Source organism: Camelina sativa, chromosome 5 (assembly GCF_000633955.1).
Source record: "Camelina sativa cultivar DH55 chromosome 5, Cs, whole genome shotgun sequence".
Taxonomy (NCBI): domain Eukaryota; kingdom Viridiplantae; phylum Streptophyta; class Magnoliopsida; order Brassicales; family Brassicaceae; genus Camelina; species Camelina sativa.
Genome location: NC_025689.1, coordinates 26545831 through 26557903, shown reverse-complemented (window position 1 = coordinate 26557903; position 12073 = coordinate 26545831). Strand labels below are relative to the sequence as shown.

General features: G+C 34.0%; 2 protein-coding genes and 1 pseudogene across 2 annotated transcripts; 1 reads left to right on the top strand and 2 right to left on the bottom strand.

Moving 5' to 3' along the window:
- Positions 714–2200, bottom strand: LOC104787627. The gene is made up of 5 exons (XM_019246035.1): positions 2131–2200; positions 1915–2026; positions 1685–1764; positions 1124–1283; positions 714–1038 (listed from the first exon to the last, which is right to left on the bottom strand). The coding sequence occupies exons 1-5, from the start codon at positions 2172–2174 to the stop codon at positions 805–807; spliced, it is 630 nt and encodes a 209-aa protein (XP_019101580.1). The 5' UTR covers positions 2175–2200; the 3' UTR covers positions 714–804.
- LOC104787626 (protein OPI10 homolog) lies at positions 4954–6012 on the top strand. The gene is made up of 2 exons (XM_010513231.1): positions 4954–5189; positions 5306–6012. The coding sequence occupies exons 1-2, from the start codon at positions 5087–5089 to the stop codon at positions 5773–5775; spliced, it is 573 nt and encodes a 190-aa protein (XP_010511533.1). The 5' UTR covers positions 4954–5086; the 3' UTR covers positions 5776–6012.
- Positions 7060–11496, bottom strand: LOC104787625 (annotated as a pseudogene).

The window sequence follows — 12073 nt, the reverse complement described above, 5'->3', positions numbered from 1 at the left end:
AAAAAAAATTTCCTAAACTTTTCAAATCATTATTCCAAAGTATAGCACGTGATACATTTTTTTTATAAATTTTAAATTCATAAAAGTGAGTTAGAATTTTTTATTTGAAATACATAAATTAAGTGTATGTACAATATTAGTATTAAATCCCAATATCAAAATTTTAGTCTCGTCTCGTCCCGTTCCGTTACATCCCATCATATCCCGTTCCATTTCGTCCATTCACATCTTATCCATTCTTGTCCTATCAAAAATTTTAAGTCTCATAACCGTTCTCTATAATAATTACCCATCATATAATTGTTATTTAAAAAGTTTGGCTAAAACATCTAGACGAAATACATGAATTTTCTATTTGAATATTTAATTTAAATTTAGTTATTAAAACCAAAGCATACCTAGAGAAAAGCAGTAGAAAATATTAATATGAAAAACCAAAGCATACCTAGAGAAAAGTAGTAGAAAATATAAATATGAAAATATTATATAAATTGATCACGAAGAAAATTAGTAGAAAATATTAATATAGAAAACAATCACTTTCAAATATAAATATGAAAATATTATATACTTTTGTTTAAAAGTATAGATTTGATGAGCACATACGTATTTTCCCCATTTTCTCATTCCCCGAGATCAAGACAGCAGAGGAGAAGATGGTGTCACGAAGGAGATGACTTGTGGAGAAACTCAAAGTGATAGATGCTACGGCGTTGGAAATAATGTTGATTCATTCAAAACTCGACAGAATCTTATACATTGAGCAAAAAAAATTCTGTGTCAGTTACATTCTTCTCGACATTCTCATGAGCCAAACTGAAATGTACGAACAACAGAGATCCCACTCCTGTCTGGCAATAACTTCTTCATGTAATACTTCGATCTCCTTGAAAGATTGATTCTTTCTCGTCTTGCCTCTGGTATCATCGAGATTGAACATTCTTGAAACCCGCGTCTCACAAACCAGTCAGCTGTTCTCGTTGTTAGCAGAAAAAGCATCTCAAGTCCGAGAGCTGACGCTTTTTTTGTCAATGTAATCTGCAAAAAATTGATAGTCTAAGAAACTGAATTTTCTTTTAACTGTAGATTGTAAACACACAATACTCAAAGTTTATGATTATACAGAGCAATTTATCTCCCTGTCCTTGTCCACGGCAATCTGATGAAACCGCAATAGCTGCAACTTCTCCACACTTTTCTTTAAAGAGAGGGAACAAAGCTGCACAAGCGATAATCTGTCCTTCCCTTTCCACAACCACAAATGAATCCGAAGCTCGCAGTAGCTAAACACAGAAAGAAACCAATTATTCCTTTAATCTTAACAACAAAGCAATAGGCTTAGAACTTAAGGCTAAGGCTATGGGCTAAAAGGCAAATCTCTTCATCAATTCTGCGAACTAAAGCCCCTGATTCTTCCAGAGGTTTGATTGTTTCTCTAATTCCAGTAAGATCTTCCACTTTCGCCTCTCGGGTTCCTTCGTATACGCCACTGTGACAGTAAGGGCCAGAAAGCTTTTGTAAGAAAGATTAAAAATTTGAATCGTTTGCAATTGAAAACAGTTGTGTATACCTTGCCACCATAGTCCCCATTCCATCTCCAACAATAGCACTCCGCTTATAGTACCTCCAATAAGTGAATTCTTATAGTAGGAATCAAATTATCAAACCAACTATTTGTGTTAACCTTAGCAGAGCTTCAAGATATACCAAGAACTCTTGCTTTGTTCTCCTAGATCGCCTTGATGATTCCCTGTTTGAATACATCTAGAGTTCACATACAAATACAAATAAAAGGTTAAAGATCATATCATGAATCCAAAAGAAAAAAACATTTAAAACCATAGAACCTACCAGAAGAGAATCTTATACAAATTGATTCGGATCAGAAAGAAAACAATCGGTATCTGAGCTTACTTGATCGGAGAGATGAATCAGACAGATTTTTGAGGTTGAGTTATTGACGATTTGTGAGATTGAGTTGATCATCTGAAAATCGTGCTGATGACCAGAGAAGAATCCAAAACCACTACACATCAAGATTCAGAAACCAAATTCCAATTAAACTTGGTTTTAATCATCAAACATATACTTAAAATATAAACTTAATTAAAAGAGGAAAGAAACTAAAACCTTAGCATAATGAAAATTTTTTTCCTTCTTCTCTTCCTCTGCATCTCTTCGACTCTGTCGTCAAAAAAGAAAAAAAAAACTTTAAATCCATTTGGGAGAGACGGCGAGAGAGAGAGAGAGCAGAGGTGAAGGAAAAATGTTTTTTTAGGTTTAGTCAATGAACGATTGCGATTTATTCTTAAAAACATATTGAACGGCTGAGATTAGAAAATGAAACCGGGTCAGAATACTGGGTAAAAGGGATCCGCGTGTTTATCCGAATAGAGAAATGATTGAATGACGATTTTAACCTTTTTTAAATGAATTAATTTGGTCATAACTCTAATGGTATACCCTTGTAATTTCTTACAAAACGAAGGTTTAGTCTATAAACTGTATTTCAAAATAATAGTAGGAATACTAACAATTAGGTGAAAACTTGCGATAGGATATTTGACAAATATATGTATCTTTATAACCAAATGATATTTTTGGATTTTGTTAGTTTAGCATAGAAATTAATGAGATTTCCGATAGATGACTAAAATTTAGGAACAATTTGGTAATCAGATATTATTCTATAATAGTTTTCCAAAATTTGAAGCGTCATTTGATTTACTAATAACAATAATCGGATATAGTTTCCTAAATTAAAGGCACCATAAATATTCGATTAACCACTATAGTTTTTTTAGGAAAATCAGTTTAAGTTTACATTTAATTTAATGTTTTTAAAACATACGAAAATTTATAACCCAAAAACCCATGAATAGTTTTCAGATATTTCTGAACCATATCCGATTGTCTTAATTTCGGGTAATTTTTTTTAATGACCCGACCCGAAAAAGATTTTGTACTTCTCTTTCTCTTTTACTAATATAGAGATACCAATATTACAGAAACTAATTTTACGGGAATATTCGTAATTATTAATATATGATTATTCAGTTCGCATATACTAGCGGATAATCAGTTTCATATCTGTCCAATTCACAAATTCTGATGTTTAATTGTCATAATTGTTAAGATTGACAGAAGATTGGATACGGCCATGATACTCATCAGCTTATTATATAATTCACGTTTCATTCCTCAAACTAAATAGTTGTCATCAATATGGCTGTTAAAAAAATATCAAACACTCATTCTGATTTCATGTTATCTGATTGGCTTACTTTAAATCATTCAAACCGTTTTGAAGAAAGTTGGGTTTTTCCTCAGGGCTCAACATGGTTCACATGAGATAATAAATGCAAACAGTGGGTACGTAATTACAGAAGTGGTTATAATTACATCCCGCTATTCGTCTCACCGGTGAGAGAGAGGATCTTCAATTTGAAATTGCTTTTAAAATTTTTCGAAGCTGCAAAATCCTATGATGACTAAAGAACAATTTATGGATTAGTATATGATTCTTATAATGAAGCATCAATCGCTATGCGATTTTTAGAGTAGTAAATGTTTTGCTTTGGTTTTTGATTCTCTATATTCAATAATAGAACACAAAGTGTGTTTCTTACTATTTTCTATTGATTTATAACTTTTGTTTGACCTGTTAGTCCAATCAAATTACTTTAAATTGACCACCACTGCATAGTAAGAAACATAATTATCCACTAAAAATTACGAGTATACATATATACTTTACACTATTATATTATTATGCCAAACAAACCATAATGCTATTAGTAAATTTAGTATATACATTATATAATAATATATAAAATTCAGATATCTATATATAATATATACATTATTATTACATAATATTATTATAACATTAGTGTATAGTATGTGTGACATTATAATATACATCATAACATAATTACAATATAATGTAATAAAGTATTAGCATAAAAATGTCCTTGCGGTGTACCGCAGGTCCGTATCTAGTTTTATTCATATAGATTCTATATAGAACACTATTTGCTCTTAATTTTCTTACATCCGATTTATAAAATTCAAATCATGTTTTATGCAGAAAAATTACATTTGTTCTAGATAGATTTGAAATTTTGAATCAATTTTAAAACATCGATACAATCCAAAAGAATTTGATGGGGTATGAAATCTTTTGATAAAAAACACTAAAATGGTAATTTCCCCCATCCTTTAGTTATACTACTCTCTAAATTTTTGTAAATATGATGCTATACTTTTAACTACACTATTTACAAGCTACTTTATTTTCCAGTGTTCAAGAAAGTGCTAGGCGGTATGTGGGCGGTGACCGAGCGCCTAACGCCTAGAATGCCTAGTCGGGATTTTAGGCGTTTTTAGGCGGTTTAGGCGTTTACAATATGAACATTATATATATAATATTATATGTAAAATTATGTAAAAATATATGTTAAAAAGAATAAATAATAAATCGTAAACTAAAATTAGTAAAAATACATTTATTTAATTTATATTAATAACATAGAAACATTTATATGAATATAAAACTTAAAATTTTAAATATATGTAGTTAAAAATAAAAAATATACATTAAAATAATATTATGTGATTTTAGGCAGTGTAAACGGTCGTCTAGGCGTTTGCTGAGCGCCTAGCGCCTAGACAGACGCCTAGACCGCTTTCTTGAATACTGTTATTTTCTAAAAAACAAATTGGTCCTTTTTTAATTTACAAGCTACTTTATTTTCTAATTATACTACTCTAAATTTTTGTAAATATGATACATCAAATTGGTCCTTCTTTAATTTACAAGCTACTTTATTTTCTAAAAAACAAATTTTGAAAAAAAAAAAAACATTAATTTTTCGCTTAATTTTTAGTTGTTTTTTTAATATGTAAATTCTCTTACATTTATTAGTCTTCTTTGTGCGGAAACCATAGATTAGCTCTTTCTAAAATCTTCTAGAATCATCTTCTCACTCTCTATCTGTCTTCTTCATCAGTCCCCCCATCTCCAACACAATCTTCAAAACCTCTCCTCACTCAAAATTAAAATCCTTAACCCAAAAAATCAACAATGTTCGGCGTCGTCTTCCCCAATCGAAGTTTCCCAATCGACATCTCAACCTTCACTCAAATCGATACTTTCCATTGGGTTCTCGACATGAACCACTTCGTCGGTAAGTATAATACACATACCCTTCTCCCCCAAACAAAACAAAATTTTCAAAAACCCTAAATCCCCAAATCAGAAACCCTAATCGAAAAATCCAATCTTTTTGTTTTTTGTTTACAGGTGAAGCATATGATCAAATCTCAGAGATGTGTATCTTCTTGTTAAACAACTTCAATCTCCCACCAGATAAAGCTTTAGCTGTATACGTTCAATCCCCAGGATCAGCTTTTGTGTTCTGTGGTGCTGTGACTTTAGCTAGACCTTCTGCTGTTTTGTCACTTCAATGGCCTGAACCTGGTAGTGCTGCTCAGATGCAGCTCACGGCGGGTGATTCGAGTTCTTTATCGGCCAAGATCGGTGTTTCTGTTGAGGATGCGGCGGCGTTAAGTTCGATGGATGTTGTGGCGGAGAGGAGGATTGAGAGATTGGCTATGAAAGTTGGGGAGAATTTGTTTAACTTTATGCAGTCTTTTTGTGGTGTTGATGGAAGTAAATTGGTTGTTCCTATGGATATTTTGGATCGTTGGTTTAAGAAGTTTCAGGAGAAAGCTAAACGTGATCCTGGTTTCCTCAAAACCTTTGCTTTGTAAGGTTAGTTTTTAGCTTCAGTGTTACTCCAATGGTGGGTTTTGGAACATTTGATCTTTGGGGTTCTGTATGATGAATTGAACCAGAGATTGTAGTTTTACTTGGTTTATGATCTTGCTTCACTGTACTACAATGGTGGGTTTGTCCCATTTGATATTGGGTTCTGTATGATGAATTGAACAAGAGATTGTAGTTTGCCAATGTTCTCTTTGCTTACATATGAATTATAGCTTCAGTAAGTGGATTGATGTCATGTCGATAAGCGCAATCATATACTGCCCTCGAGCAAGGGTTGAACTTTTTTTTTTTTTTTTGGCTTAGAGGTAGATGAAGGTGAAGATTAAAACCATCTTGTGTTACAGAAGTTTTTTCTTTACTATAGTGTGTGGTTGTAAGAGATTGGTGTTTGTGGCCATATTTTGCATCTCTTTTCTTCGTTAGTTTTTATTAAATGGTAAATCAGTTGTGTCTTTAGATAGGATTGTATAACCTTTTGGTTTAATTACGTAAGTTTAGCGAGGACTTGATGACGAGTAACGAAATATGAATAATAGTTTCAGTATGTGGATGCTGTTTCAGATCTGGTCAGAGCATGGTTTTAACAGTTTCAGTGTTCTACTTGGTTACATATGAATTCACTGTTTCTGCTGTTTAAGATCTGGTCATGGTCTTAACCTTTATCTTGTTGCTTTGAGGTAGATGAGAGGTCATGATTTTGACCAGCTTGTGTTTGAGTAGTGAACCTTCGTTCTTAGTTTATTGCATTAGTGTCTAGTTTCTGAGAAGCTTCACTTCACTACAGCTGTGGTTTTATCCATTTGGTTTTGGGGTTTCAATTGATGAACCGGATGAAAGAGTCCTTTTACTTAGTTTGCAATGAGAAACCACGAGGGATATGAATTTTTGCTTTTAATGTGCTTCTTGCTTATATATGAATCACAGTTCTATTAACTTGATGTTGTTACTGATCAGTTCATGGTATTAAGCTCGATCGAACTTTGCTATTTCCAATTTATGTTTTGTTGCCTTAAGGCGAAGAATGGTAAAGCTTAACCCAGCTTTTTTTGAGGATTGGATATTTTGTTCTTCCTAGCCCCTTTATTTGATCTTGTTTGGCTTCAATAAGTTTGTGGGGATATGTTGGAGTTTGCAGCCATATTGTGTATCTATAGCACTTTCTGGGTCTAGCGGTTGTATAGGTGGAATTGGTGAACTAAGTTGAGTTTTTGAAAATAGCTAAAACCATTGTAGAAGCTAGAATTTATTTGAAACGTAAACGACATAAGGAATTTAACAAGCTAGGGTTTTACACCAACCAAATAATCTAGGAATGCTAAAATAGTCACATCTTGTGTTCCTCCTGTAGTCGGAAGCAGAGCAAAGCAGAGGGTTTTAGAGGTCCTTCACATAATCTGCAAAATAAAGAAATAAATATGTGATATAAACACTTTTCGATAGTTCCTGAAAAGGAATAGTGAACCATATACAATATAATGTCCAGTTTATGCTTAACGCTTACCCGCATTCGCTTCCTGTTCTTATCTTGTTCTTCAGAACTGTTTCCACACTCTTCACTGTGTTCTTTCTTATTAACCATACCGTCATCATCATTTGCTTCAGAAACATGTAGAAGAGTATTTCCATTACCAAGTCGGTTCTCCGGTGATGAAAAGTCCTTGAAGATGCGTATACCCCAACCTTTTAACTCAGACAAGGAACAATTATCATAATTACTCAAATGAAGTTGTATATCCACCTGTTCGTAATTCACTTCAACTAGAGAAGCATTGTCTTTGTTTAGAGGGACAAAACAGTCGAATATAACAAGGTGGCCACCCTTCTCACAATTCTGGAACGCATGTGGTGGGTAAAGAGTATCAAAGTGGTTCCCAAATCTACCTTTGAAGTGACAAGATACATGGATCTTATATAAAAGATAATCGTCATCAGGAGCAGGTTCGGTTAGACAGACCACGGCGCAAGCCTTAAATCTCAAGAAGGGTTGAGTGGAAGAGGTGTAAAGGAGAGGGATATTGGTCAAAGAGGTACCCGTAGTACGGTGAGTGAAATATGAAAGTACTTGTTGACCTGGTAACATCATGAACTTAGAAGCAATTGATTGTCGTTGAAGGAGAACTTCTTGATCCATGTTGAAGCAGCTGATTAAACTTTCCGGAAAAGAAGAGATTTCCTCTTCTAGGATGACAGGTATATTGTCTGTTTCCATTGCCACAACACTTGAACTATCATTCCAGCTAGTTTCCGTTAGTCCCCCACAATTTAAAAAATGAACTTTCTCAAGATGTTTCAGTTCAAAAATGTGTAGGGATACACGTTTTAAATTGCTGCATCCATTCATATTTAGGTGTTGAAGCTTAGAAAACTTCTTGACCCACCAAGGAACCTCTTCAATCCCTGTACTGCATACTCTCAGCAAATCGATGTTTGTTGAGATATCAGGAAAAAACCTCAAACGTGGGCATCCAGAGAGATCAAGGACGGAGAGATCTCGGACATTGATGCCTGTGGGAAGCGTCTCCAGATTTTTGCAGTTTAGAATTCTCAAATACTCAAGTTTAGTAAAATTCTGAATAGAGGAAGGAAGCTCCACCAAACTTGGAATATCCGAGAGAAACAATCTCGTTAAAGAGTGAGGCAGCATGGCCATGAGAGGTGTAAACGGCTGAACCAAAACAAACAATGTAAAGATGTTAAATAAAACTAACTCAAGTGACTTGCTCCACTCTTCAATAATAGTTACATTTTTAAGTTATATATATATATTATACGTGTTTTGACCAAAACAAAATATATATATATATATATATTATACGTGCAAAGTGCCTTGTTACTAATTATTTTTACAATGTTTGAGAAATTTAACCTAGGCAATAGGGACAATATAATTTTGTATATAAATATTGGTCAAGAAAATTTGGAAATAAGGTTAGGTTACCTGCACTCTTTCCCACAATTTCTCACTCTTTATTCCATACATGCGAAGAATGGTGAGTTTCTTTAGACGCGAGCTAGAAAGGAATTCGTCAATTGCCGTATTGTCTATGTAGAGCACAGAAATGTTGGTTGAGATGTCAGGAAAAATCTTCAACCGTGAGCATTCACAAAGATCAAGAGTAGAAAGAGATTGGAGGTTGATTCCACTGGGAAGAGACTCCAGATTTATGCATTATGACATACGCAACGTGTCGAGTTTATTGAGATACTGAATAGAGGCAGGAAGCTCCACTAAATTTGAGCAACCGCTAAAATCAAGTGTCTTGAGATTGGTTGCCATTGAGAGATCAGGGATTTCTTTCAAATTTGTAGATCCATGCAAATCTATATCCTTTAGCCCTTGGAGTGTCTAGAAAATAAACAACTTAGACGTAATTTATATCTAAAAGCAATATAAGAATTTAATCTCGATACAAATAATACAATAAGTGTGCGTAAAACTTACATGAACTCCTTCCCACAATTTTTCGAGTTTGCTCCCTGGCATTTGGAGCTTAACGAGGTTTCCAGGACGAAAGTTATGAGGCAAGCATTTCATAGGATATCCGTCCAACCTTAGTAATTTAAGTTTATGGGGCAAATAGTTGAAGCTTTCTGGTAAGTTCCATCTCACTTCTTTCTTGTAGTCCTGTTGTTTCTTTGTTAACCTCTTGATGAAGTCCCATTTCTTTGTGTATATTTTTAGAAAAAGGAGATTAGGCATCCTTTTGAAGGCATTCTCATGTATATGCAGTTCATCAATCTCATCCATATCCAATGCTATACCTAAGACCTTTTTGCCGGTATCCTAAGATTGCGGTATCAATATCAATATACAATCTTATCAAATGAGAGATATATATAAAAAGTGCACCAAAATACTTACAGTATCATCTTCAAGTAAATCGCAAATATCCTTCGAGTCCACAAGAAATTCCCGCTCCGTAGGCTTATTAGACTGTGCACGGACAATCTCCTTACCCATCTCTTGTAATAAACAGTGCATCTCAACATAGTCTTCTCTTACATGTATAAGAGACTTATCAACGAGGTTTTTAAACCCGACATTAAAATCCAAATCACTATCTGCTAGTAGCAGCTTTATGTCGTCGACAGTCTCACCATTAAAAAGACATGCAATGTGTCGAAATATGGCTTCATCTTTTCTGTTATTTAACCCTTCATAGCTGACTCTTAGTGTTCTCTCAATTTTTCCATTCAGCCTAACACAAAGGCTAGGAAGCATATCTATCCAGTCTTCTTTTTCCCGACCACGTAAATACGAACCCAAAACTTTTAGACCCAACGGAAGATTACCAGCATGTAAGGCAACTTCAGAGGCCAGCTCCATCATACCATTGGGTGGATTATTTTTCTTGAAAGCTGATCGACAAAATATCTCAAGAGCAAGCTCTTTAGATGGGAGACAAACCTCATAAATATGATTAATACCATGGGCCTTTAAAAAATGCTTGTCTTGTGTAATGACAATGATTCTACTTCCACTTCCAAACCAATGAGTTTGACCAACCAAGGCATCTAACACCACTTGATCATTCAAATCATCAATAAAGATTAGAACTTTTCGGTGTTTTAGCCTTTCTTCAACTGCAACTAAACTCTCTATCTTTATTTGTTTGTTGTCTAAAATTTTAGACAAAAAGCTTTTTTGTAAATGCAACTTCATATTATAGTCATCTGAGTTTGCACTAGAATAAATTTTCATACTCTTATGTATGAATGCTCTCTCTATAAAAGCACTACCTTGGAACCGACAAGCGATTCGACCAAACAAAGCTCTAGCAATGGTAGTTTTGCCAATTCCTGACGTACCCCATAACCCAACCATCCTCAGATTCCAAATTTAACAATGCACTCATCTCAATGATATGGTTTTCGATGCCAACCAAATCCTCAGAGTCTTTTGATGTGGTTAGTAAAAGTTTCTTCAAAACATTATTTGAGATATCTTCAATCATTTTTGCTTCATTATCCCTAAAAAGGAGAAATATCGTTTCAAAAATATTAAGCATATCAAAGTGTATAAGATATGATAAAGGATACATATATCAAAATTTGGTACCAGTTTTGATAATGATAACCAAGGATATTTGCTACATCGGTCAAAGTTTGCCGCCAAAGTTTTGTTTCATTCTCTGTTTTGTTCTGACAAGTCTTTGAGAAAGCCTCTCCAAATTTTCCGGTTTGTTTCCTCACATGAGAAGGATCCAAACGGTAGAAAATCGGTATCACCATTTGACCAAACTCTTTTTTACATTTCACAATCTCCATCAGTTCGTTTAGACACCAGCTTGAAGAGGCGTAACTTTCAGAGAACACAACTACTGCGATTCTTGAAGTCCTTATTGCCTGTTTAAGTTCAGGATCGAGCGATTGGCTTCTCTCTATCTCGTTGTCTTTGAAAGCAATGATCAATTTCCGATCAAGCTCTTTTAGAAAGTGACTGAGGAAAGTTACGCGGACGTCTTCCCCGCTGAAGCTCGGAAAACATCGTATACCCAATTGTGGGAAGAGGAGGAAGAAGATGCCATTAGGCTAAGAACAAAATTAGCAAAATCTTTGTTTTGGAAAGTCACAGTGTTAAGAACAATAGCTTGTAGATTGTAGTTTGAGAGGAAAAAAAAACTTAAAAGAAGTTAGGGAAAGTTTTAAAGTAGACTTTTTTGATTAATATGGGGGTGTATTGAAACAATGATTTTGGAGGATTGTATGAGATTTAGGATATTTGGAATTTTGATAGATTTTAGGGAAGTTGATATGACTTATAGTAAAATTCTTTCAAATCCCATCTAAAACTATGAGATTTGGATTTCTGTATTTTTAACTAAACAAATCCTCTCAAATCCTCCAGAATCCATAAAACTTATTAAAATCCAAATCCACAAACTGTTTTGAATAACAATGGATTTTAAAGTAGATTTCTAAATCATCAATTCAATAACCGTGGATTTCATGAGACTTTTTAAAATCCATGATTGAATAACATAGGATTTGTAACTTTTACACAAATCACTTAAAATGTCAAATTGAATACACACCCTGTAAATTTCATGGAAAGGAGAAGGAAGCTTGTAAAGTCTCGTGGCTAAGGTCTAACGGAGACTTGCTGGTACCACTCGACTCTTTCTGCTACGAGAGAAAAGAGAGCCATTGGTGGATCCAAAAACATTTTTTATTCGTCGTAGTGGTAGGTAATTTTATGCATATGTCACTGAAGGAAAGAGACTTAAATTAATATATCATTTAACATTGACTAACAATGATGAAGCGTCACCTTTATTTTAA

Coding starts and splice junctions, on each gene's coding strand:
- LOC104787626 (XM_010513231.1), top strand. CDS start 5,087: ATGTTCGGCGTCGTCTTCCCCAATCGAAGTTTCCCAATCGACATCTCA. Junction 5,190..5,305: donor CGACATGAACCACTTCGTCG/GTAAGTATAATA, acceptor TTTTGTTTACAG/GTGAAGCATATGATCAAATC.
- LOC104787627 (XM_019246035.1), bottom strand. CDS start 2,174: ATGCAGAGGAAGAGAAGAAGGAAAAAAATTTTCATTATGCTAAG. Junction 1,765..1,914: donor TGATTCATCTCTCCGATCAA/GTAAGCTCAGAT, acceptor TGTGAACTCTAG/ATGTATTCAAACAGGGAATC. Junction 1,039..1,123: donor ACAGGGAGATAAATTGCTCT/GTATAATCATAA, acceptor AATTTTTTGCAG/ATTACATTGACAAAAAAAGC.